Source organism: Raphanus sativus, chromosome 4, assembly GCF_000801105.2.
Source record: "Raphanus sativus cultivar WK10039 chromosome 4, ASM80110v3, whole genome shotgun sequence".
Classification (NCBI taxonomy): domain Eukaryota; kingdom Viridiplantae; phylum Streptophyta; class Magnoliopsida; order Brassicales; family Brassicaceae; genus Raphanus; species Raphanus sativus.
Window position 1 is genome coordinate 7,452,784 of NC_079514.1, and position 26,326 is coordinate 7,479,109.

General features: G+C 38.0%; 6 protein-coding genes across 7 annotated transcripts; 4 read left to right on the forward strand and 2 right to left on the reverse strand.

The window, feature by feature from the left end:
• Positions 1-1,170: 1,170 nt before the first annotated feature.
• On the reverse strand, positions 1,171-3,630 carry LOC108851392 (uncharacterized). Of its 2 annotated transcripts, XM_057008363.1 has the most exons (2): positions 1,687-3,630; positions 1,486-1,555 (listed from the first exon to the last, which is right to left on the reverse strand). In XM_057008363.1, exons 1-2 carry the CDS (start codon positions 3,555-3,557, stop codon positions 1,486-1,488), a joined length of 1,941 nt encoding a protein of 646 aa, XP_056864343.1. In that variant the 5' UTR covers positions 3,558-3,630. The 2 variants fall into 2 exon arrangements, with proteins under 2 accessions (XP_056864342.1, XP_056864343.1); XM_057008362.1 differs by having other exon boundaries at positions 1,171-3,630.
• A 1,741-nt stretch (positions 3,631-5,371) lies between these two features.
• LOC108851459 (microtubule-associated protein 70-5) lies at positions 5,372-8,088 on the forward strand. The gene is made up of 10 exons (XM_057007905.1): positions 5,372-5,570; positions 5,674-5,759; positions 5,945-6,010; positions 6,118-6,291; positions 6,380-6,710; positions 6,788-6,930; positions 7,009-7,080; positions 7,153-7,551; positions 7,641-7,792; positions 7,886-8,088. Exons 1-10 carry the CDS (start codon positions 5,510-5,512, stop codon positions 7,905-7,907), a joined length of 1,506 nt encoding a protein of 501 aa, XP_056863885.1. The 5' UTR covers positions 5,372-5,509; the 3' UTR covers positions 7,908-8,088.
• Positions 8,089-8,219: 131 nt separating this feature from the next.
• Positions 8,220-8,989, reverse strand: LOC108851460 (uncharacterized). The gene is made up of 2 exons (XM_018624895.2): positions 8,710-8,989; positions 8,220-8,641 (listed from the first exon to the last, which is right to left on the reverse strand). The coding sequence occupies exons 1-2, from the start codon at positions 8,894-8,896 to the stop codon at positions 8,373-8,375; spliced, it is 456 nt and encodes a 151-aa protein (XP_018480397.1). The 5' UTR covers positions 8,897-8,989; the 3' UTR covers positions 8,220-8,372.
• Positions 8,990-12,105: 3,116 nt separating this feature from the next.
• LOC108853544 (putative WEB family protein At4g17210) lies at positions 12,106-13,845 on the forward strand. Its single transcript, XM_018626954.2, has 2 exons — positions 12,106-12,322; positions 12,406-13,845. The coding sequence occupies exons 1-2, from the start codon at positions 12,125-12,127 to the stop codon at positions 13,795-13,797; spliced, it is 1,590 nt and encodes a 529-aa protein (XP_018482456.1). The 5' UTR covers positions 12,106-12,124; the 3' UTR covers positions 13,798-13,845.
• Positions 13,846-15,446: 1,601 nt separating this feature from the next.
• On the forward strand, positions 15,447-16,991 carry LOC108854013 (ras-related protein RABB1c). The gene is made up of 5 exons (XM_018627499.2): positions 15,447-15,609; positions 15,712-15,851; positions 15,933-16,015; positions 16,217-16,421; positions 16,679-16,991. The coding sequence occupies exons 1-5, from the start codon at positions 15,564-15,566 to the stop codon at positions 16,838-16,840; spliced, it is 636 nt and encodes a 211-aa protein (XP_018483001.1). The 5' UTR covers positions 15,447-15,563; the 3' UTR covers positions 16,841-16,991.
• Positions 16,992-18,781: 1,790 nt separating this feature from the next.
• On the forward strand, positions 18,782-21,280 carry LOC108848955 (uncharacterized). The gene is made up of 7 exons (XM_018622426.2): positions 18,782-18,987; positions 19,076-19,156; positions 19,468-19,521; positions 19,689-19,736; positions 19,854-19,925; positions 20,000-20,680; positions 20,751-21,280. The coding sequence occupies exons 1-7, from the start codon at positions 18,883-18,885 to the stop codon at positions 20,985-20,987; spliced, it is 1,278 nt and encodes a 425-aa protein (XP_018477928.1). The 5' UTR covers positions 18,782-18,882; the 3' UTR covers positions 20,988-21,280.
• The last annotated feature ends 5,046 nt before the right edge of the window (positions 21,281-26,326 follow it).

Genomic DNA, 26,326 nt, shown 5'->3' on the forward strand with positions numbered 1-26,326 from the left:
ACCCATTTAAATTCATTATATACTTCAAAATTCTCAAAATATATTAAAAGTTATATATCCCCTAGACTATATTTGAGAAGTGATTTTGCCACATGTCTTCTCTACAATCATTCTCACAAAAATAATATGACATGGCTACTAAAATTGATGACATGTCTTATAGATTAATATGACATGGACAATTATATTTAATGTTAATTTATATTTTTGGTAAACTTTTTAAAATATGGTAATAACTCATATATTACATTTATTTTCGATTTATATCTTTGGACTTTTTTAAAATATGGTAATAACTCATAAATCATCATTAAAATAAATATTTTAGTTCATTTTTACTATTTGATTGTCAAAATAACATATATTAAATTATACATAATCTTACAAAATATATATTCAGATATAAGACAAGAACCAAATTACATAAAAATAACAAAATTTTAATCTGTATAACAAAAATATCTTAGTTGAATCGAAAAAATTTAATCTTAACTAATATATCCAAATAATAATCAAACAGTCGTGATATTATATATCCAAAATTATATGTCTAATTAAAATAACATAGTTTTATTTAAAATAAACCATGCATATTAATTACAATATAAAATATCAGAATAATTAAAATTTAAAAACAATATATTAATAAACTATTATATTGTAAATAAATTATTATAATGCATTTACTTTATAAATATTTATATCCGTGCATGAGCACGGGAAAATCACCTAGTTACATATAAATTTGAATAACATATATCAGAATACCTGAACTTAACATATAAATCGATTTGATTAAATATTTAGATAGAGAATCAATAATTATGTTAAGTATTTTTGGTGATTTGAGTATACTTTAACTATTTAAGATATTTACATTTAATTATTTATATATATTTTTAATTATTTAAACCAACTTATAAGTACCATATATTATGGATGTTTTTATATACATTAAGTCTAAAAAATAATATATACAAGTATATAAATCTATTTCAAATACATTCAGGTATCTGAAATATTTTGGTTCAGATTGGATCCGGTTTCAGTTCTCTAAATACCAATTTTTTTATACTTAATTAATTTTGGTTCGGGTTTTGTATTTTTTTTGAATCGAGATCAGTTCGATTTTTTAGATTCAGTTTTTTGCCCAACTCTAATATTGACATGGAAAACAACATAATTTATAAAAATATACACCCGCACAGGCGTGCGGGTCAAAATCTAGTATGACTTAATGCATCAAACCGCCAAAGAAAGCATATTATTGCTTTCATTATCCTATGTACAAAAGGGTAACTCAACTCTTTATAGACTTTGACATGTAAGTGTCACTCAAGGTTGAGAATGAGTTCACGTGTGGTACACTGAGTGGAAGGACGAGTCAAAGAGATGCATCTATTGGTCCTATAAAACTCTCTCCACTCATCAATCTTCGCCACTTGGTGATGAGACAGAGCAGGCATGCATCTCCTGTCCACAATCTCAAGTATCTTCTCCGTTCTCCCAAGATGCATCGCAGCTTCTCTCACCGACGCTTCCCTCACTTCCACCGCCGTCACCAAGCACTTCATTCCTATCACCTGTGCCGCGTTGCAAAAGCACCCTGATACTATGTCCGACACCATCTTCTCCACATCTCTCAACAACGTCTCCTCCTCTGTTCCAATGCCTCTCGACTCGTACTTGTTCAAAAGGGTTTGGCTGATTCGGTACATGGAGTTAGCTGCCAGGGTCTTGATGGGCCAGTGCGAAGGCTTATGCTTCATGCAATATATCAGATTCTTCTGCCACAACTCTGTAAACTCTCTCTTAGCTATCTCCACAATCTCTTCAAGAACTTGTGTTGTTGTTTTCTGTTGCTTAGATAGTTTTCGAAGATCCACGTTGAGCCACTTATGGTAGAGATCAACACCTAACCAAACCACCTCCGCAGCTTTCCTGCTGTTGGCCAACTCTCCATCAATGTCCAAAACGTCTTCAAACTTCTTCACATAGACCAATGCCTCGTTCACAGCCTTCACCAACTTCTTCAAAGAGCAAGGCCTTATGTTGGGAAGAGCAACAGCTATACTCGTCAGCGTTACCAACGGAAGCGCCCAGCTATTAGGTGGCTCTCCAGAGGCTAATGAAACGACCTCGCCGCTGTCGAAATCCCATATCCCTTCAAACCCTTGCGAGACTGAACCTGTTGTTGACTCCAAGAGCTCTATCAAGTTAACAGGTTGTTGTTTCCGACCCTTTTGTATCAAATGCTCCGTCGCCTCGCGGTTGCTACGTGCCATGTAGTCCACCAGCTCCTCCTCTCCTTCGAGATGCAGAACAAATCGTCTCGTCGATGGAGAAGAAGAAGACTCAGCGTTTGAGACGGTACTACTCTCACATTTGAAGGTGAATAATAAACAACAACACAGCAAGATTCTACTCACAAAGCAGACAGTGATGAAACGGAGAAACTTGCTAGCCAAGACTAACCCATGCTGCGTTGCAATGCAGACGTCGAGCATCCATCTGTTAACGTCGTGCGCAAGCTTCCTGCTGCGTCGACCGTTGAGCATCCATAGGTTCATCAAGGGACGTTCTTTCTTCTCGGAGAGACACTCGAACCAATAGCTCTCTACTCTCAGCTCATCTCTCAAACCTTTCTTCGTCCTCAAGTTCACCGCAGTAAACCATCTGCTCGCTGGAGCAACGGTCCCTATGACTATCGAAGCTCCCTGAGAGACGAGAACAAGAGTGGTTGACCATTTGTAATCAGAGTCTCCGTTACAGAACCCAAGCGACCGTGGCTGCAAGAAGTAAGACCTGACCATGGCTTCGGCTAAAGTGACCGCGCTCAAGAAACAGAGGAAACCAGAGGCGGTGCAAGTGACGGAGCGAGCCATCACGAACTGAGGGGAAGAAGTATGAGCCATCATCCAGAACTTCATCAGATCTTCTCTAAGCTTAGGAACACCCTTTCTTCTCTCGGCGTGAGAAGGACACTCCTTCAGAGCGAACTCGTACTTCTTCTTATACTTGAGCTCCAAGTAACGTTTGGTGGCGGGAATCGTGATGGCGGAGAAGCTCAAGATCACAAACATGAGAAGCATTAGAGCGATGACGAGCGCGTGCTCCCAAGTGAAAACGTAGATGGCGCCTGTCCCCAGCTGGATACAGATGTTGACGACGTCGGTGACGACGAGAATCCCGAGAGCCACGAGGTTCATGAGGAGGTCTCGAGTGAGCATGAACCCTAGAGAAGGCATGGAGTTAGCCATCACGACGCAGAAGAAGACGCTGCTGCTGAGCTTGGCGAGCTGGTCTTGGCGGCTAGGCATGGGGGTGTTGAGATCCAAGGAGAGTTTGACGCAGACGGAGATGAAAGTGAGAGTGGTGGCGTTGAGGGAGAAGAACTTGCAGGGGAACCAGTATTTACGGTGGAGGAAGGCGTGGAGAAGATCGGTTAACATGGAGACTCCGCAGATGAGTGATGCGGTAGCTACGTAGATTCCTATGGAGGGCAACGGTTTGCTGAACTCTGCATCGGTTAGATTGCCGTGGGAGTCGCACCCCATATCACTAGATCTCTCGAGTCTTCTCTCTTTTCTTATTGATGCTTCGATAAAGATTGTTAATGAATCGGCAAAGAATTATTATTAGTATTTATGTCCACTCAAAAAGGTATTTGACTTGTCTGAAGTAAGACTTATTCAAAGACGAAGACCCGACTGTCTGACTGTGCATTCAGACACTAACACACGGCTCTAATTTAATATAGGGCCTTTCTCTGGGCTTTTAAGTGTTGGTCTACAACCACACGTATCTGTTCTTACGATATAGAAACTTGGACATTTGGGTGTGGAAGAGAGATCCAGAAATAATTAGAAGATTAGAGAAAGTTTTGTTGAATTTGAAAACAAGAGAGAAAGTGATACGTTTTGACAAGACTCGGAGAAATTACTCATGAAAAATTTGAGCACAATTTTAGTTACTCTCGAAAGTGATGTGTATGTAAGAAAACAAGAATCAGATGACACAAAAGCTTAAGTTTTTTTTTCTGAAACACGGTCAAAGACTGTTTTGTTTCTAATTAACTAAACTGGCTGCTGGGCCAAAAGGTTGTGAAGTAAAAAATATTCAGACAAAATCTACAGGTCAGATTGGGTTATGTTCTGTCTGATAAGCCTTAAAAAGAGTTCACCAACCCACAACACCAAAGGTTGAATGAACAAAGAACAGGTCATCATCACCTTCATTTTTATTCTTTGTTACTTTTATAAGGTTTAAGCTGCCTTTTGATTCTTCATATAATAATAGCAAATGTGCATATAATTCTTGCTAAGTGTTATTTGTCTGATCCTCTTATCATTGTCTCTTCCAATAAGTTAATAACTAAACCATAAGACTTGGAAGCAAAGAAGGGAAGATATATGAAAATCCTTTTTTTTTAATTCAAAGAGAGATATTGAGTGACTTCCACTAATACAAAGAAACCGTGGTTTGTGCAATATTTTGCGCTTAAGCTATTAATTGCTGAGGCAACACCTTTTCACCCTATTGCTTTCAGTCTTCCAAGTTTCAATCCATCTCATTCTTTCTAACAATCAAACTTATACAAACTCACCTGGATAATATTATAGTTTTCATTCAAAATTATCATAATTGTTATCTGTTGTTACCTACATTCATAACCTTATCAAAAACTAATAAAGACAAAAGGATACAAGAGAATATGATTTTCAATTTATTGGAAAAAAAAACGGAAAGAAAGAAAGGGTTTTCACCAAACGAAACACTTCAATCATTTTAATTACCTTTATCCTTATGATTAATGTCTTTATATCTGTCATATGCTGCCTCTCCTTCCAACTCCTTTTGGATTATTCTCAGCTTCTCTAGCTTTACACATTTGTTTTTATTTATAAAATTTCCATTCGAGGTAGAACCATACACCTGTTTTTTAAATTAACTTATTTAATTTTCAGACCGTGTCCCTTAACCTTTAGATAAAATAAAATCCATTAAGTTAACGTTTGGAACATGAAAAATATGCACTATCCGGTAACTTTGATGATGAACAAAATCTAAAGGACAGTAACTTATAACCTTTCATTTACTTGACCATGTAAAATCATAGTGAAAAGAATCTATGTAACTGAGAGAGAGAGAGAGAGAGAGAGAGAGAGAGAGAGAGAGAGAGAGAGAGAGAGAGTCAAATAAAAAATAAACTTGAAAGCATTTTAGAATTGAAATGGGTAGTGAAAGAGAGAGATAAGTAGAGGGAAGGGTTGGTTAATGTCAATGGCTTAAAACAGAGACGGTTGCTTGAGAATGAGGAAAAGAAAGTAAGTAAGTTTAACTCTCTCTCTCCTTCAACATCAATTCCTTTAAGTAATGGTCTCTCTCTATCTCTATAAAGCTTGAGTGTATATATATTAAATTCCTCTGTATCATTCCTTAAACTGCTTACACCAAAAACTCATATCTACACTGCAAACAAAGAAGGGAAGAGCCTTTGAAAGTAACAATGACCGCAGGAGAAAACCCTTTTGCATCAAACACCTCTTCTCTGCAAAGCCAGCTTAAAGGTTCTTCTTTTCTTCTCCATCGTTTTTATTCATCAAAATCCTTCTGAGAGTACTTGCTAAATGTTTGAGAGATGTGCTGTTTTCTTTTCATTTCTATTTACAGAAAAGGACAAGGAGCTTTTGGCTGCTAAAGCTGAAATTAAGGCTTTGAGAACAAATGAAGAGCTCAAAAACGGAGCATTTGGGGAGGTACGTTAGCATAAAACATGATCATTCCCATTTGTATGATCATCATCTATGTTGCTGATGATCCTCCAAAAGCTTTTTATAGCTGTTCTACTCTGTCTTACCTACAAGCTTTCTTGATCAGTGTTATGTTTTTCATATTCGCCATCTTTATTGAGCTCTGATGGTACTATTTGGTTGTCTTTCAGCTTAGAGAAAACATGAGGAAGTTGGAGGAAAGACTTGAAGTCTCTAAGAATCTTGCTGAACAAAAGGTGCGTTTTTCCTCAAAGACTATATATAATCTTTGTGATACAACTCATGTCAAAACATTTAGAAATGGATAGAAGAACTAAGTTAAGATTGTGTCATGGAAGAGCAGGAGATGGAGATGAAGAAGCTAGAAGAAGAGAAGGAAGATGCATTAGCGGCACAGGACGCTGCAGAAGAAGCACTGAGGAGGGTTTACACTCACCAACAGGAAGATGATGATTCTCTACCCCTCGAATCAGTTATTGCTCCTCTTGAATCTCAGATCAAGATTCAAAAGCATCAGGTCTTGATTTCAAACTTGTTCTCTTCTTGTTTGTTATTACAAGCATCATGGCTTGACTATATATAGCTTCTTGTGTGTGTGTTTACAGATCTCTGCGCTTCAAGAAGACAAGAAAGCGTTGGAACGGCTGACAAAATCAAAAGAATCAGCGCTTCTCGAGGCAGAGAGAATCTTGAAAAGTGCACTTGAACGTGGTTTGATTGTTGAGGAGGTTCAGAACCACAACTTTGAGCTTCGAAGACAGATTGAGATCTGCCAGGAAGAGTACAAGTTTCTTGAGAAAATAAACCGCCAGAAAGTGTTGGAGATTGAGAAGCTCTCTCAAACCATTGGAGAGTTGGAGGAAGCAATCTTGGCGGGAGGAACAGCTGCAAATGCAGTTAGAGACTATCGCCGCCAAATCTCTCAGCTCAATGCAAGTGTCTCCTGTTAATTTCTTGTAATTAAACTCTTGCATTTGTGTTTAAAAGCTGAGAAGATTGTTTTCAACAGGAAGATAAAAGAACATTGGAGAGAGAGCTGGCCAGAGTCAAAGTGTCAGCAAGTAGAGTGGCTCTTGCTGTTGCTAACGAGTGGAAAGATGAGAATGATAGAGTAATGCCTGTAAAGCAATGGCTTGAAGAGAGAAGGCTTCTCCATGTAACTACTCTTCACTTACACACCCAAATACACATTGTGTATTGTTTTTGTGAAATTTTTCTTGTGTCTTGTGTGCAGGGAGAAATGCAGAAACTGAAAGATAAGCTAGCTGTTTCAGAGAGAACAGCTAAGGCTGAATCACAGCTAAAGGTGGATGGTTATATTTTTAATCTTGTGTTGCAAGAAAGTGTAGTTTCTAATGCCTCTAAGTAATATATACAGGAGAGGTTGAAGCTGAGGCTGAAAACAATAGAAGATGGCTTGAAAAGTCCAAACATGTTTTGTATCTCTAGAACAACTACAAAGAGTGAAAAATCTGGCAAGATTTTAGGATTCTTGACGAGTGGTGGTGGAGGATCAAAGAAAAGGTCTAGTTCTCAGCCACGAGGCTCAGTTACAGGAAGAATCCATGCTGTTAATCAGCCTATCAACAGAGCTGCAGAGACTGATGGAAAAGAGAACTCAAAGATTTTAACAAACGGATTATCTGACCAGGATGCTAAGGAAGAAGATATGGTTTCAGGGTTTTTATATGACAGGCTTCAGAAGGAAGTAATTGCTCTAAGGAAGGTTTGTGAGAGTAAAGAGGGTACTATAAATGCCAAAAATGAAGAAATCAAGGTGAACTACAATCTTTTTCTAGTTGTTTAATCTCTTTGATTACATGTAACCTTGCTTAGCATGCAAGTTAACATGCTCTCTGTACTTAGATGTTGTTGAAGAAAGTGGATGCTCTAACGAAAGCCATTGAAGTGGAGACAAAGAAGGCAAAGAGGGAAGCTGCGGCCAGAGAGAAGGAAAACGCATTGGCTATGTTGAATGAAGAGTCGAAACAATGTAGAAAGGCAAACTTACCTAGAAGGTTTACTCATCATTTCATTTGTTTATTTTTGTTTTAGAGAAACATAAATAGTCAAACGTATACTTATATGTCTACTATGCTTGTGTTGTGCAGCCGTGTACACAATTCACGTTGAAGATCCAGTCAAGTAGAGGAAGAAGAAGCTTGGGAATGAATGAAGTGTTCTTTTAGGTGTACATATGGAGTGTTTGGTGGGTTATAAGGACGTGGAACTAAAGCTTCAACTAAAGAAGAAACGTGTGTGTTATATTGTTTGGATTGTAATCCATGTTCTTAGATGTTGAAACAAGACTTGTCTTAACGCTTAAATGAGTGATTAGCTATTACCATGATAAAACAAACAAAAGTAAAGCAGAGTCTTCTCAACAACAACAACAAAAAAAACAGGGGAAATCTGTTCCCTATAGTAGCAAAAAAAATCTGTGCATGAAGCAAACATTAACTGCATCTATCATTTTTGTTACAGCAAATAAAAAGAGACATTATATACAAAGACTGTATCTCTTTCTCTCAAGAAGTGAGAAGGAACCATATAGAAAAAATGAAAGGCATGTCTGAAATCTCTATTTACATGGTAAAATCAGTATAAGGTGATGTTGCCTGCTGTGTAGAAGCGCAAGCCGTTTGAGGAAGAAACGAGTTTGATACCTCTGTGAATCTTGTGAGAGCATCGATGATACGGTTTAGGAACAGAGAGTGGTTTGATGGAACAAGCCTTGTCTAGGTCAGGAATTGCATGTAGGTGAGAAGGAAGATCGATGTTGAACTGCCCAAACTCATTTGTGAAAGCTTTGATCACTTTGGATCTCCTCCTATGTCCAGTATGGCACATGATACCAACGGTAGCACCTGCAGCATGACGATGATGATGTGTTAGAGACCTGTATAAGGGACATGAACTAGTTTTCAGTACGTACCAGAGATAGGGTCGGAGGAGGAAGAGAGAAGAGAGGCGGTGAGGATGACGGAGGAGAGTTTGATTTCGCCGTAGCCAGCTATCTCCACCAACTCCTTTCTGGTCCATCTCATTCTGTCACCAACTGCTTCCCCCAAAGCCACCATGAAGACCAAAGTCAAGGCACGGAACAAGAACCTCATCTCCATTATTCTGATTCTATGATTATGTAAACAAGTACCAATTGGCTATGAAATGGAACAAGCAAGCGTTTGTATATATATACAATAGATGATGGATTTGGTTGTATATGATTTAAAGGATAGGATGGCCTTCATATGTCTTTTTCTTATAAATAAAATATAAAGGCAAAAAGCCTCTTCCTTCATTTGACTTTTATATTCTTTGGTCAATTTGCCTGTCTGCTTAATAATAACTAGATCTTGACCCGCCCGACTGGGCGGGTATTCATTTTATTTTTAAATTTTTTGATTTATAGTAAATAATTCATTTGTAATAGATAATTGTATAAAATTGAGTTATTTTTTTGTTTGTGTTAACAATCTAATGTGTCACTGATATTTTGTGTCAAATAAAGAAAACGAAAAATAAATAAAAAAACAAAATATAAGCAATTGCTTCGAGTTGGAATATTTTCTAAATTGCGGAAATATTGCGGAAAATAAAATCTCGTGATTTAATGCAACAATATAAATTGTTTCAAAAAAATATCATATATATTATTTGAAAATATAGGCAATTACTTCGAGTTGGAATATTTCCTTTTACAACGTAACTAATGATTGACTCTTCCGCAAGTTAAGCAAAGGTTATTTTTTTGAAAAAAAAAAATCTAAAGAGAATTTATTATTTGCCTAAATTTATAAATAGCCGAAATTATGGGATACAATTTATATCTTCTATAGGCATCATACAAATCATAAATGAGTGATTATAGGGTATAATTTATTATTGGTAAATATATATTCTGTTTAGATTTAGAATTAATGGATTTCGTTGCTTTAGAAAGATTATAAAATACAAAATATTCCGAATTTAAAAGTTGGCGCAATTAGGAGATTCGGTTTCTATACAAAAAAATCTGTGAGTATGGGTAGATTTTATTATCGGCACATATTAACTGTTATATTTTGAATTAATTGATTTGGTTGTTTTAAAAAGATTTTTTCAGCAAGGATGACTCTGAACAATATTTTATAAGTTTTATAAGTTATGAAAAATATAAATGAAATGCAATTCCATTGTAAAGGACTAAAGTTATCTTATTATCTAAACAGGAATATGAAGCTATATGTGAAGAAGAGAAGTGTAGATTAAAGTCTTTAGTTGTTTTACTTTTCCAGTAATTCAAATTTTCATAGTGTAAGTGTAGAAGAAAGGAATTTCGTTAATGTGTTAGACTTTTCATATAATTATAGTTCATTTAGATTTTTCCGTTTTTAATGGAAAACAATGAGAAAATATGCATTAAATTAAGTGGAAAAGACAAGAGTATTTTAAAGAAATATTATTAATAGTTTCAGTGGCATATGAATGTAAATAACACTTAAAACTCAGAGTTATTTTATAAGTGTACTTCTCTTTTAATAATATAGATGATTTAGTTTGTGCACCATACTAATAAATAATGATATATCTCTTTACTAATACACACGCCAATTCCAAGCAATTACTTGTTTACCTAATAATTGTTTCTTCATTTTTAATTAATTCATAAATTGATAATTGTTTTTACATCTTTTAATTAATTAATATTTGATTTTGTTTTCTAATCAGTTAATGTAATTGTTTCTCTTATTCTTCTTCATTTTAAAAATTAAGAAATTGATAACTGTTTCTTTATCTTTTTTTTATGAATTAATAAATTTGATAAAGTGCTTGGTCAAACATTTGCATAAGACGCAGTTTCTCCTTTTGAAATGTCTTTTTTTTTTCTTCCTAATATTATTGTTACAAAGTCTAACCTAAATTTGGAGGGAAGGATCAGAGTTCACAAATATTCAAGCCTGCCCCAACTGTTTTTCTTTTCTTACAGACATTTGTAGCTTTTGAACAAAACACATTATTATATCATTTCTTTTTCTCCTTTTTGGGATTTTTTTTGGTGTGAGTTGGTTATCAAATGAAAAATACAATTTTTTTATCTGAATGATGTAGTCTATAATGATATTCAAGATTATATATATGAAAAAGATTATATATATGATCTTCAAACTCAGAAAGAAGATGATATAATCTATATAGATTTAATATTTATATTAAAAAATCCAAATAAATTTAACATTTTAACCAAAAACAAGATTATATAGAATCCCAAAAAGGTATTGTTGGCATAAAAACACTTGTTAATAAAATATTATCCACGTAAGCAAGGGGTTTAGCTGACCCACATACATACCATTTCTGCTACGTACTTTCTGTTGAATGTCTTCCTTGACATCTTCTGCCCCATACCACAAAATCTGTAGAAGGAAGGTACAAATTGTACCGTACAATTGGAATTACAAACGGCAACAGCTTTTTCTCTTAATTTATAGTTTCGCCACCAAATAAATTAGTTTTTAACAATTAAGTTCCAAAGTTTTGATATGATGCAATATAGCCCTCACTTTGGTGTTTGGGTTTAATTGCTAAACTTTTAAATCCTTCCATTGACTCGGTTGCTGAGTTGAAGATGTCGCATTTGCTTCCTCACCAACGTCTTGCCCAAGCGACAGAAGCTTCTCTATCCCAAAGTCGGTAACAAGCTCTCCGATGATTCGCTGTTGCTCTCTCAGATCCCACTCAATCCCTCTCTCAAGATGACAATGATCGGGGTCTTTTTCTCCCTCTTATGCATGTCTTTTCTTATGGAACCCTAATTGTTTCTTTGGAGTGCATTGAAAGTTTTGTATTTTTTTCTTCAGTACTGCGGAAGATGAAATAATTGTAGATCAAGTAAAGTCTCAGGACATTGTTGATGACTCTGAGCTTGGTAAGGACGAAGTGATTTGATGTTAAAAGACAAAGAGCTCAATAAGCAGAAGCCGAGGAGACGAATTGATCAGTACAATGTCAGTTCTTTGTCTTGATATTAGCAAATTAGTATGTTTCTAGTGTCACTGGTACAAACAAGAGTCTGATACTGATAGTAATAAAATGCCATATATTAGTATTATTTTTCTAATTAAAGAGCACATACTTTTAAGGTTTTCTTATTTTAGGATTCAAAGATTTGATGTCCAAAAATAGAATGATGGATAAAGGAAAAGGAGAAGGAAGGCCATAGAGGGACAAAAAAGACATAAGCGCAAAACATGGCGACCCTTTGGTTCATTGTTTGGAAGAAGAAAAATCAAACTCTCTCTTTCTGCTTCATTACGTAAAAACAAAGACAAAAACACTTTTGTGTTTTGAGAGAGAGAGAGAGGGGATCGATGGCGAAGATGAGAGCTGATGCTCCCGTGATGCCTCCGGAGACTCTTCCTCGGAGCAGTGAGGTGGGAGAGATTGACACACGTGCTCCCTTCCAATCCGTTAGAGACGCCGTTAGTTTATTCCGTCAAGTTAGCTTCCCTAAGCATCAACAACAACAACAACAACAGCGTCTCTCCTCCTCCACCTCGTCCTCTCAGGTACCGTATCATTCACTCTTCTCTCATTTTTCATTCTGCATTTTTCTGAATTAGGTTTTGTTTGTTTCTTTCTGCTTTTGAAGGATCCACCGGATGCGTCGGAAAAGGAGACACAGCTTCTGTTAGCAGAACAAGAAATGGAGAGAGTCCAGTTGTGTCTCGACACCTCTGTCAAAGCGAAAGCACGAGCTCTCTCTGATCTCGACTCTGCTCAGCGGAAGGCCTCTGATCTGAGGGCTAAACTAGAAGCCACCAAACAATCAAGAAAATCTGCAATCCTGACCAAACACACCATGACTCAACGGTTAGAGCGGCTTCAATCCGAAAACCAAGAAACAGAGAGCGTGAGAGAGGATTACATCTTAGCCATCGCAGAGCTGTCCATGGCGAAACATAAACTAAAGGAAATAAAACAAGAGTTCAGCATTTCGGTGGAAGAAAGGTTAGCTGAGCTTCAAAAAGCAGAGGAAGCAGAGTGTTCGTTAGTGGTTAACTCCCGAAAGATCAAAGACATGTCGGAGGAGATAGCTGAGATGCGTGACACTGTTCTGAGATTGAACACCGACGCTGATAAGAAAAGGGAGGAGGAAGAGAAGATACACGAGGAGAGGATGGATGCGAGGGAAACTTACGCGGCAAGGAAGCTAGAGGCTGAGCAGAGGCTTGAGGATCTGAGGCGAGATTGTGATCCTGAACTGAGGAAAGAGATAGATGAGCTGGCAGAGATATCTGCCGGGAACGAGCGTTTACAGGAGGAGATCAAACTCGCTCGTGAGCTCAGAGAGGCCAAGAGCGAGATGCGAGAGATTGGGGATGAAGAAAGATCATACAAAAGCTTGGTGGGATCGCTGACGGTGGAGTTGGACGGAGTGCAGAGAGAGAACAGAGACCTGAAGGAAAACGAAAAGGAGAGACAAGAAGTCGAGGAAGGTGAATGGGTCGAAGCGAGCCGTAAGGTGGGAGAAATCATGCGTGAAGCAGAGGAGACGAGACAAGAAGCGGAAGAGATGAGGATGCACGTGGACGAACTCAGGAGAGAAGCAGCAGCCACGCATATGGCGATGGGTGATGCGGTGAAACAGCTGGAGATAGTTGGCAAGGCGGTGAAGAAAGCGAAGACGGCGGAGAAGAGAGCTGTGGAAGACATGAGAGTGCTTACTGATAAAAAGGAGAGTCTGACGCATGATGAGCCTGACAAGAAGATTAGGATATCGTTGAAAGAGTACGAGGAGTTGAGAGGGAGGCACGAAGAGTCGGAGAGAATGGTGCAGTACAAAGCGAAAACGGTTGCTGCGCAGCTGGAAGAGATCAATGCGAGCAGAGTGGAAGGGGAGAGAATGCTGGAGGAGAAGTTGAGAGAGATGGATGAGGTAAATGAGGCGATTGATGCTGCTTTGAGAAATGCAGAGATCGCAGAGGAAGCACACTGCATCGTCGATGCTGAACTTAGAAAGTGGAAACCACAAGAATTGTAGTATGATGATGATATTGATGATTGTTAGGTGATTAGGCTACTACTAGAATGTTTGTACCAATATCAATATACATATACATATGTTACTTAATAAATTGATAATCTACTCAGATTGGTTGATAAGTGCATTAATATTTGGAACAAAGACTTGAAAATGAGGAACAAACTAAAATACTATACGTGAGATAGCATGAGCATGAGCATCAGTTTTTTTTCACAAGGGCACAAGAATTAGTTTCCACATAGGACTTGTATCCTTTTAAGTATATCCTTGCAGTAAAAAAGTAAAGATGATTTTGCCACCTCTCTTCGTCCACTCCCTCGATCGACCAACAAAAAGAGGAAATCCATTATATAGACAACACCATTGTGAAAATAAGTTTTTAAAACCAAGAGATTAACCCAAGAACATTACTACCCAAAACCATTTAATGTCGTTGTTGTTTTTTTCTTCAAAGTGCTCTTAGTCAGTGTGTAATTTCCAGTCTTCTAAGGACATTGTGTCATGTTTTTCACCACGTAGCAGACCATCAATGTCTTTAAGCTCCATGGTGTTAAAGAATATTTTGTGATCCACCGATATCATCTTTTCAAAACCTTCATTACCTCATTTGTTCTTCCACAAGTTTGACGAACATGTGCTATGTTCTCAGTTTTATGTACAACTCTTTGTCCTTGAAGGTAACATCAATATCTTCAAAATCGTAAAAGAATATCGACCATCTTTCCCTTGTCCTCCTCAATCTTCACTGGAAACTTTAACTTCATCGCATCAATGAGTCTGACTTCTTCCAAGTGCACCGATTTTCCATCTAAATTGAGAAAGAAGTTATGGTCTAAGAGGATACCAACTTGTACACCATGTTTATTAGCCAACACTATGATGAGACTAGTAAACTTAGACTTCTTCGGGTGATCTTCATCAACAAAAGAAGCATGGTTTGGTATATATTTGTCTCATATAAATGCTCTATTATTATATTGATGTATCTTTATTCTCAAAAACTAACAATAATATTGAACCATTTGTGTACAAATTAAACTCATTATTTCTTAGTTATATTAATTACTCTTTGATGTAAATAGAAAAGGATAGGTCCAGATCAGCTATTTGATTACATTTGTGAATCTTATGTCTTCTAAAAAATATTGATTTATCCAAAAATTCAGAATAAGCAACTTACTTAGCAAGACCAAGCAAAAACATGTTTGAAAGATAAGGATTAGATAAAAGGTAGAAATATTGAAAAAAGAACCCTCCACTCTCTACAAATTTTTAAGCACGTAAAGATCAAAATTACATAAATTGACAAATAAAATCAAGATAAGAGGAACATATCTTAGCAATAGGATACACAGAAAATTCGCTAATATTCTTACTTTTGCTTTAGTTTTTTTTTTTTGATTATGCTTCACAATTACAGACCATAACTCTCATATCATAGGAACTACTATTAAAGAAAACAAAAAAAAATCCAAAGGTTTCAACTTCTGTATATATTTTTATTTTTCATTTTTTCCATTAAGGAGACTACGTGCTGTCTTTTCTCGGAACAAAACGTCATGAAGTTGGGTTATGATACGTGGAAACGCTAGACAGTTTTGTAATGAGCGACAATCCAGGTTGATGCATCGCTGGATTTGCTGGGAAATCAACCGTCCCGTCCCCGTCTTTATAGAAACGAAATAGATTCTCTTCTCTTCTCTTCTCTTCTCTTCTCCTCTCTGCCTATCAATCATAGGTGGGGATCAGGGATCTCGATTTCAATGTCTTACGCTTATCTCTTCAAGTACATCATCATCGGCGATACAGGTAACTCCTCTCTCTCTTTTCAGGAATTGAGATGATTACAAGCAATTCATTGATCCATGTTTGTTTGATTGTTTGTATTTGATTTCTGATAAATTCATTCAGGAGTAGGGAAATCATGCCTCCTGCTACAGTTCACGGATAAGAGGTTTCAGCCGGTGCATGATCTCACCATTGGTGTTGAATTTGGGGCTAGGATGATCACCATCGACAACAAACCCCTCAAACTCCAGATCTGGGATACGGTCTCTTTTTTGAATTTTGAATTTTGTGAACACTCTCGTATGATCCTTGCCTCCCTTGACTCGTTTTTTGCTGTGTGGCAGGCTGGGCAAGAATCTTTTAGGTCTATTACAAGGTCTTACTACAGAGGAGCTGCAGGTGCATTGCTTGTCTATGATATCACAAGGTGAAACCACTAGCTAGAGTTTCCTTTGTGTAGTAGTAGTAACTAGATGTTAAACATGAACTTGACCTAATCACTTAAGTTGTCTTTGTTGACATCATTCTTTATGTTCTGTACACCAAAAGATCTGAATGAGAACCAGATTTTTATTTGTGAAATGATGTAGTAAACGTTGACACTAATAATATTGTTATTCGTTTGCAGGAGGGAGACGTTTAACCATCTAGCTAGCTGGCTAGAGGATGCGAGGCAGCATGCAAATGCAAATATGACGATAATGCTCATTGGGAATAAGTCTGATCTTGACCACAGGAGGGCAGTCACCACGGAGGAAGGAGAGCAGTTTGCAAAGGAGCACGGTCTTATTTTCATGGAAGCCTCTGCTAAGACTGCTCAGAATGTCGAAGAGGTAAAGTAACCCTCCCTTTGTGTGATTGTTTAGGCTTTAGACGTAGATGTCTAGAGCGTTTAGTTACTTATCGTGTCCCCTGTATTTCATATATGAGAAGGATTAAGTCGGTTACAGATATAACATAGAAAGCATAACTAGTGTCCCATTCCACAAAAGTCTCCCTACTTGTTTTGTTCTCTCTTTACTCACCACTAGAAATGCTAAATCGGCTGGATGATTTTGATGTGTGGTGCGTTTATGAAATTTTTGGCTAGGCATTCATAAAGACAGCGGCAACTATATACAAAAAGATTGAAGATGGTGTGTTTGATGTGTCAAATGAGTCGTATGGAATAAAAGTTGGATATGGAGGGATCCCGGGGCCATCAGGTGGAAGAGACGGATCCACATCGCAAGGAGGAGGTTGCTGCGGCTAAGATGGGGAATAGTGTCTTTTTTTATCATATAAGCAAAAATCTCTTCTGTTTAAACTATATAATAGTTGTAAATCGTTTAATTTTCGATTTGGTGACTTGTCTTGTGGTGGATTTCGGATTATTCATTTATCTATAATATGTGTTTTGCATATCTAAGGATATCATTTTGGAACAGATTGTTCTTCCTGTTTCATTTTATGAATGATTATCATAAGGAATATAGTCCAGCAAGCAAAGGAAATGAGGATCATGTGATTAGATATACAGTATTCGTAACGTGCATGATTTCTGAAAGGAGCTCATCGGTTGTGTTTGTGGTTAGAGAGGCGGATGTGCAGAAGACAGAACTTCCGACATCTGTTCATGCGGAACGAAGACCACAGATTATCTCATACAGAAAACATGTCATATACATTGAGGCTACGTCTTAAGTGACCAGAGCAGAACGTCTACGCGATATCTTTCTGTTATTTAAACATCCAACAACATAAGACGAGATAGTTCTCTGTTTTTATGTTTTTAGTTTTCGACTTTTCGTCCACGAGAGATCTTATAGTTGATCTGTGTACATTTGTGTACAACCACTGTTTTGAAAACTAGATCGATCGGTCAGACTGTGATTCGGTCTTCTAACCAGTTCTGGGTTATACCAAAAATTAGATTTGAATTAAACCGATGAATTTGGTGAAGAACTGGTCAGGTTCGGTAAAATCGGTGATCCGATTTAATATTAAAATTTGGTTTTTTCAAATGTAAGTTAAAAAACTAAAAATTACAAATTTAAGAATATTTTATTAAAAATCATATTTTAAAAATTGTCTTTCTAAATAAATCAGTTTACTAAATAAATTAATTTTCAAATTAAAATTATCTGCCTAAATAAAATTATCTTAAATTACAAATTTTAAAATATTTTAGTTTGTACCACTAGGACTCTCATACAACTCAATTCTAGTGTTCATCCATTAAATTTCTCAACTGGGATAAATATGAGATGATTGAAATCAAAATATGATAGTATTTTACAAAGCAAGATGCAAGGAAAGGTATGGTAGTTAGCTAGGCTAGGGCTCATTCGTTCTTTCGAAATCAAGTGGTAGTGTCCAAAGGAAGGCAAATGCGCATGTCAGATCAGTCTCCTGCTTATTTATCTCGTAGTTCAATGTTAATTAGATTCTAATAATGATATAAAAGTAATTTTATGATTATACATATATTTATTTAAGTTAAAATTAGACTAAAATTTAAAATCCGGTTTAACGAGTTGTACCAGTCCGACTATTGACGAGTTGCAATGGCGAGTCAATAGCTACACTTTGATTGTTGGTAAAGTTTCAAGCCTTGCGTTGTGGCGGGAACGTGCAACGCATGATGAACATTGTCTACAGTTTATATACACAACGCGCAGGCGCTACTGTAGCGCGTTAATGCCACCGTTCAGATTCCTCCTTACTCTTGATTTGAGAACAACAGCGCGTCTGGGCGCGTATTTAGCTTCATACACCATTAGAGAGAATTTGTATTTACTTTTTTTTTGTAAAAGAATTTGTATTTACTTGAAATGAAAAACTTTGAAACGTAATGTTGGGCATACACATCTTTTACGAATTTATATCAATCACGAAAGGGTTAAACAAATATCTTACATTGTTTCACATAATCGATAATTCTGCAATAGCCTCGGTGAAAAATTAAAATAAGATTAACCATTATTATTGGCAAAAAAACATTATAAAACGTGGTGGCTATTGTTAATCATTTATTTTCCCTAAAATTTACGATATAATTTGTCGGCACACTGGTGGTTGAATATAATAAAGTCGTGAAAATATACGTCACGCGCTTTCTCCAGCACGTACACGGAAACTGCGCACTCTCCCAATACTACTGGAGAAGTAATAAAGAGGCGCGCGTGGTGAAAATACAAAAGGAAGTAAATCAGACAAGTATCAAATCTGGATCACAGAAACAGCTCTTTAAGACAAAACACTCTTTTAGGCTTCCTTCTTGTTCTGAATCATTTTGAGAGCAGTAGAAAAGATATGGAAGGATTGATCAAAGGTTTAGCCGATGTTGCTTTCGGAGGAGACGAACGTCGCGGAGGAGATGATCAAAGGGACGAGAGACCCAGATCAACTTGGGCTAATGTCTTTCCTATACCATTCATGCTCTGTCTGCTATATGTATTATTGTTGACTTGCGTTTCTGATGATCTGAATCTGGAAATGGTCGCAGGTGGTTTCCGGTGAGGACGATGATCATAACCGCGCGGGAGGATCGGTGCCATCGCCACATGATCGTCGCCAAAATCCAGAGGTAAAAGAAATCAAAATAGTTCACAGATATTTTGGGGTTTAAGCTTCTCACTAGTACTGTTATTGAACCGGGACTCGATATGAATTTAGGAGTCTATTTGTATGTAATGGGGTTCTATAGAGTTAGCTGCGACACACACACGCACGAATAAGTAGAAGCTTTAATGTAGATTGGCATATTGATGCTCTGCTTTGCATTACTTTACCTGTTACTTAGATAATGATGATGAAACTAGCTCTCAACTATGTTTCAAGATCATAAAAGAAAGCATCTAATGTCGTTTTTTACGTTTCTCCTCGGCACACATATAGGAGAATCAATGGGAGAAGAAGGGAGAAAGGATGTCCACAAGACATTCACATCAGGTTTGTGATCAAAAACATTTAACGCATTTGAGTTTTTAGTCACATTGCTGCTGCTACTTGACCAAAAGACACTTCACGTACCAATAATGTAACTACTTGCTAGATAGATATATAATAGTATTTTGAATGATATATAAATGTATCAACATTTTGATGTTCCCATGCAGGAAGAGAACGAGAATGCTGCTCAAGTAACCGAGCAACAAGACTCCTCGGTGAGATTTTTACTTCATTTACTTAAAACTTAAAAAGAAGAATGTAACCTAATGCTACTTTTCCCTTCAGAAATGCTATATGATCTAACGTTTTGCATTTGATTATTCCATGTACAGGAGAGCCAGAAAGAAGACAACGACGGTTGGGAAACCGTGGGGAAAAAGAAACCTTCAAGACAATCTCACAAGGTTCGAGATCAAAGCCCTGAGACTTACTCTTTGACCTATCCTTTCACTGATTTTTTTAATCTATGTCTCTCCAGGTCAAGAAGGAGCAGTGGCAAGGCTACAAATGCCCAGCGAGCGAACAACACTACTCAGACGACTCTGAAACACACGGAGACCTAGAGCCCTCACAGCTAGAGCTCTCAGGTCTCTCAGAAGCTTGCAACAAACTCTGGGAGCTCGACTCAAACCGCCTCGTCCCCGGAAACGATTACCAGATCGACTGCGGAGACGGGAAAAGAGTCCACGAGAGATCAGACATGGCTGAAGGGTTACTCTTCTCTTGGGTGAGCGAGGAGGTCTTCAGAAAACCGACGTTCGCTAGGTTCTGCTCGTTGCTCGACAACTACAACCCGCACGAAGGTTACAAAGAAGTTGTCACCCAAGAAGAGAGGCAAGAGCAGGCGGCTTTCATCGAAGAGATCAGCAGAACCGCTGTTGTTAAGTACCTTCACAAGTACCTTGTGGTCAAGGACGTTGCTCCTGGAAGCTACCAAGAGTTCAAGAGAATGCTTACGAGTCTCTGGTTCGATCTCTATGGACGTGGAGGCACCTCTGGCTCCTCTTCTGCCTTTGAACATGTCTTTGTAGGTGAGATCAAACAGTGTGGTGGAGAACAAGTCTCTGGCTTCCATAACTGGCTTCAGTTCTACCTAGAGGAAGCCAAAGGATCAGTGGACTACCAAGGCTATATATTCCCCCGACGTCGTGGTGAAATTGTAAGTATTATTATCTGTCCTTTCATTATAAACACTTGGAAACATGAACTGAGATATTCTACTGATGCAGCCTGATTCAGAGACTCAGCTGCTAACGATCCAGTTCGAGTGGAACGGTGTTTTGAAGTCAGTGTCAAGTACACTAGTTGGAGTAAGTCCAGAGTTCGAGTTGGCTCTGTACACGATGTGTTTCTTCATGGGAAGGGAAGACAACCACATTCAGTTGGGTCCATACAGTGTCAATGTCAAGTGTTACCGACTTGGCAACAACCGTATTGGCTCAGCTTTCCCCATTGCAGAATCTTGATACCTCTCTCTCTCTTGATGGGTGGGGGTCCTTAATCAAAAAAAACATTACAAAATATCTATGCACTGAGCAGTACTCTATTGAATTATTATTATTGTTGTCAGAGATCTTTCTGTCTACATGTTAGACTTATAGAAATATCTCTTGCTTTTATATCTCCTTGGATATTTATGTGAAACAATGTTTTGTACTTTTATGAAAATGATTCAACATAAGAAGAGATGGGGGAGAAAATATCTTGTAAAAGACAAACTCTTCAACCTTATGTATCTATTGGATGATCACTTATTACATTTCACAAAGCAGAAAAATATCTTAGGACAGTGACAAACTATGAAGCTTAACATTTAAGGTTCTGACTTGTTTAGTTTGTTTCACTGACTCAACTTATGATCATACTCTTTGAGCATTTGAGCTAACCACAAAACTATATCACTGTATCTGTTTGTTTCACAACTAATGACAAGACAGAGAAGGCTAACCAGATCAGATGTCGGCTAAATTAAATAAGATGAAGTAGTAAAGACTAGAGATGGAAGTCAGAAACTGTATATGTATAGTAAGTAAAACTTAAAGAGAAAGAAAAGAAGTGGCGGAGGAGGGTAAGCAAGTAAGTACGTGGGGAGAAGATATCAACTCACTACTAACTTTGGATTTTTGCTGATGTGTGTGTGAACTGGTCCATACACGCTTTGTACTTTTTCCACCAACGGTCCATAATAAAGCTCAAACCCTTCCATGGACATGAAAAATATCAAAGAGAAAAAAAGGTTTGTTTATTTCCCACGAAAGAAAAGTCTCTGAAAATGACAATGAGATTCTTCCCTCGAAAGACAACTCAACATCTTCCCATTGTTTCAACAATATAACTCGTCAGAAATCACAATCATGATTTTCCTACAATGGATACTGTAGAGTTTTGAAACAAGAGTCACAATAAAGCGTGTGCCTATTGCAATTTCCTAGACCATAGATAATGGCACACCATTCATGTATCATTGTTAACCAAACAAAGAGCTACTACGATATATGGTCTTTGAATTATTAACATAAGGAATCATGGGGAAGTTACACCTTAGCATTTTTGTTTCTAACTGCAAGATTACCAACGAGCGTCCCTGTTTGAGTCAATGTTCAATGTAGTCCCCGCCTTACAACACCCTCCATGGACCTTGTGAATAAAAAGCGCAAGCCAAAGAAGAAAAGGTGCCACCAAAGTGATAAGGATCAGTTTCGACCATTCAAAAAAATTAATGGTGGGAATTTGAAACGAGAGAAGCAACTTGCCCTCAGAAGAGGAAATAACCAAATGTGCAATCCACGTCATCTGAATACAGATCAAACTTTCACTGTCAGTGAGTCACAGAGAAAAAGAAAGAGTGAAAGATTCCCAAATAAAAAATATTTGTAGTCGGTATGGACTCTTACAAGTCATTTCTAACAGAACACTTGAAGCTCACATGGTTTATAAAGATCAAAGGCACATGTAAAATTGCATTAACTCAACAAGGGCTTATTACATCAAAGTCGTGTTGTTTTGGTATCACGATATATTGGCCATGATAAGAAATCTCAGTGAACTAACTCTGCTGTTTTGATTGAAGAATTAAAAGAAAAAATAGATATTGTTCAAGATGATGAAAACTCTACAACAGAAGAACTAGAGGATCTAAGAAGAAAGCTAATCTTAGCCTTTAGAGAAGAAAATACTTATTGGGAGCAAAAGAGTAGGGATCAGTGGCACAAATATGGGGATAGAAACACAAAATTCCATCATGGCATTACAAAACAAAGAAGAGCCCAGAACCGGATCATCAGTATAAAAGATAAGAATGGAAGGCTAGTAGAGAAGGAAATCGAGGTTGAGAACGTTGCTGTTCAATATTTTCGAGATCTTTTCTCTACCTCCTCACCGACAGAGCTAGATAACTCCCTCCGGTTCATTTCAGAAAAGGTGTCTCAAACCGACAATAGGTTGCTCTTAGAGGAACCGTCGGAACAAGAAATCAAGAAAGCCCTCTTTGATATCAACCCAGATAAAGCACCCGGACCGGATGGCATGACCAGTAGATTGTTTCAGAGATTCTGGCGGGATATGCGCCAAGATATCATTAAACTTGTAAAAGATTTCTTTGTTACAGGATATTTCGACCCAGCTTTGAACCGGACGAATATCTGCCTCATCCCGAAAAGGAAGAAACCCCGGGATATGACTGAGTTCCGACCGATTAGTCTCTGTAACGTCAGCTACAAGATCATATCTAAGCTATTATGCAAGAGACTCAAGAGGGTTATTCCGCGTTTGATTTCAGAGACACAATCTGCCTTTGTAGCAAAACGTTTGATTACTGACAACATCCTGATAGCACAAGAAATTTTCCACGCCTTGAGGACGAATCAGAGATGTAGAGAGGACTTTATGGCTATTAAAACCGACATGAGCAAGGCTTACGATAGAGTGGAATGGAGCTTCATTGCAGCTCTTATGTTGAAGATGGGCTTTGACGAAAGACTGGTTGACCTCATTATGTGTTGTGTCACGTCGGTCTCATATCAAGTTTTAGTCAATGGGCAACCAAGAGGACAAATTTTACCCAGGAGAGGCTTGAGACAAGGAGACCCTCTCTCCCCCTTTTTGTTCATTCTATGCACGGAATCGCTTATCTCGCTCTTGAATGGAGCAGAAGCAGAAAAGAAGATTGTAGGACTTCGGGTAGCTAGGGCGAGCCCAAGGATCTCTCATCTCCTTTTCGCAGACGACAGTCTTTTCTTTTGCGAGGCGAAATTAAGCCAATGCAAAGAGATTATGGACATTTTGGACATTTATGGGAAAGCATCAGGACAGAGACTAAATGCGTCAAAGTCCTCGATGTTTTTTGGAAACCGAATTGAGTACTCTAGGAAAAAAGATATAAAAGAGGCACTAGGTTTTTCTGCTGAAGGAGGAATGGGGATGTACCTTGGTCTCCCTGAACAAATATGTGGCTCAAAGATGAAGGTCTTCTCCTTTATACAGGATCGACTAAATGGCCGAACAAACAACTGGTCCTCAAGACTCCTCTCGAAAGGGGGAAAAGAAGTTCAGATTAAATCAGTGGCCCAGGCGGTTCCGACATATGTTATGTCATGTTATTTGCTCCCACAAGGCATTATTAATAAGCTTAGGAGTACGACTTCAAACTTTTGGTGGAGCTCAAAACAAAATAGCGGAGGTTTACATTGGATTGCATGGGACGAAATTTGTATCCCTAAAGATTTGGGAGGACTAGGTTTTCGAGAGCCCCATGATTTCAATATAGCGCTTCTTGCAAAACAATTGTGGAGGCTAATTCATTATCCAAACTCTTTACTGGCACGTGTTTTAAAAGGAAGGTATTATAATCAAACCTCTCCTCTAGAAGACCGACGGACATACTCACCATCCTATGGATGGCGTAGCATCATGGCAGCAAAACCTCTACTCTTGTCGGGATTACGGAAAACTATTGGTTCGGGTCGCGATACGAGAGTTTGGAGTGAACCTTGGATCCCAGACACAATGGCTCGACCTCCTAGACCAGCAGAACATATTGTCTACAGACTTCCCCAACTTCTTGTTCAGTCCTTTATCAAGGATGATACCAAGGAGTGGGATATACCTCTTTTACGGGAATTTTTCCATCCAGATGATATTCCATTAATCCTTGGGCTAAAACTCTCTCGATCACTGATCCCGGATGGATTCATTTGGAACCACACCAAATCAGGAGTTTATTCTGTTAAGACCGGTTATGACCTTCTCCAATCGACCAAACGAAGTCTTACACATGTCGGTGTTCGAGAACCAAGCTTCATGTGTCTCCAAAGCCATGTGTGGAAGATTAAGGCTCCAAGCAAGATGAAGCATTTTTTGTGGCAGGCTATCTCGGGCTGTGTGGCGACGGCAGAGAGACTCACTTATAGACACCTGGGCACCGATAGGAGTTGTCCTAGATGTGCTGCCCAGTGGAGTCGATTAATCACCTTCTTTTTGAATGCCCTCCTGCCCTGCAGGTTTGGGCTTTATCGGACTATCCGTCCCTTCCGGGTTACTTCCCGAGTACATCTATTTACCAAAACATGAACTTTCTGTTTTGTAAGAGAAAAGAGGTGGCTCCCTTGCGACCACAACTCGATACCTTCCCATGGATCTGTTGGTACATTTGGAAGGCGAGGAACGACAAACTCTTCAATGGGAAAGTCGTATCCCCGATGGATACTCTCCAACATGCGTCACTTGAAGCAGAATGTTGGAGGAAAGCTAATGAAAAGGAGGAAGCAGAAGAGGAACGTGATGACTCCCCTCCTACAGAGGTGGAGATTGTGCCCCCTTGGATACCCCAAATCCCTACTTGCCAAATCGATGCTTCATGGATCGATAATGGCAGCGTCAGTGGCCTAGGGTGGAGTCTAAAGGACCATATGGGCTGTGAAGTCTTTGGACTACGGGCATGTAACAGAAGCCTCTCAGCCCTACATACTGAGATGGAAGGGTTACTCTGGGCAGCCTCATGCATGAGAGACATGAGGATGAACACTTTAAGGTTCGAGACAGACTGCACGGACCTAGTGGACATGATCACAAACCCGGAAGACTGGCCTGCATTTGTGACAGAGATCGAGTTATTTCGGAGCCTCCAGGAGGACTTTGAGGATGTGAGAGTGTCTCATATTCCACGAGATCGGAATGGACGGACGGACGCTTTAGCAAAAGAAGCAAGAAAGAGAGGTTACATATTTTCCCATATAGATCAGACCCGGTCAGACGGAGGTTCTCTTCGGATAATCGGCTCGTCTAACCACCACTTGATCTAATGAAGATGGGTAGCTGACAAAAAAAAAAAAAAGAAATCTCAGTGAACATATTAGATTTTGTTATCAAAGTTTACCGGGGTTGACAAAAATAAAATAAAACAAAAAAAGATATCAAAGTTTATGGGGTTCAATGAACTGGTGCTTAGCTGGAAAATACAAATCTTACAGGAAGGAAAGTCCAAGTAGAAGAAAAAAAGCAGAGTTAACAGCAACCACAAGAAATTTCATATAATAAAATAAATCTTTGCAATTATCTTCTTTTACTAACTAAAATCAGGACACCATAAGAATTTTAAGCCACACGAACCATGTGTTTCAAAGCTAAGGCTGAGTAGACAAAAAATTATCAGCTCATTCATATTAAAAAAAGAAAAAGAAAAAGCAAGAATATAATTGTAAGGACTCTCTGTTAAGTAAAAACTGCAGGAGTGAGTAAAGAAATAATTTACCAACAAGAACAAAAAAAAAACAAAATTTACCTACACACCTGAATACACAGACGAAAT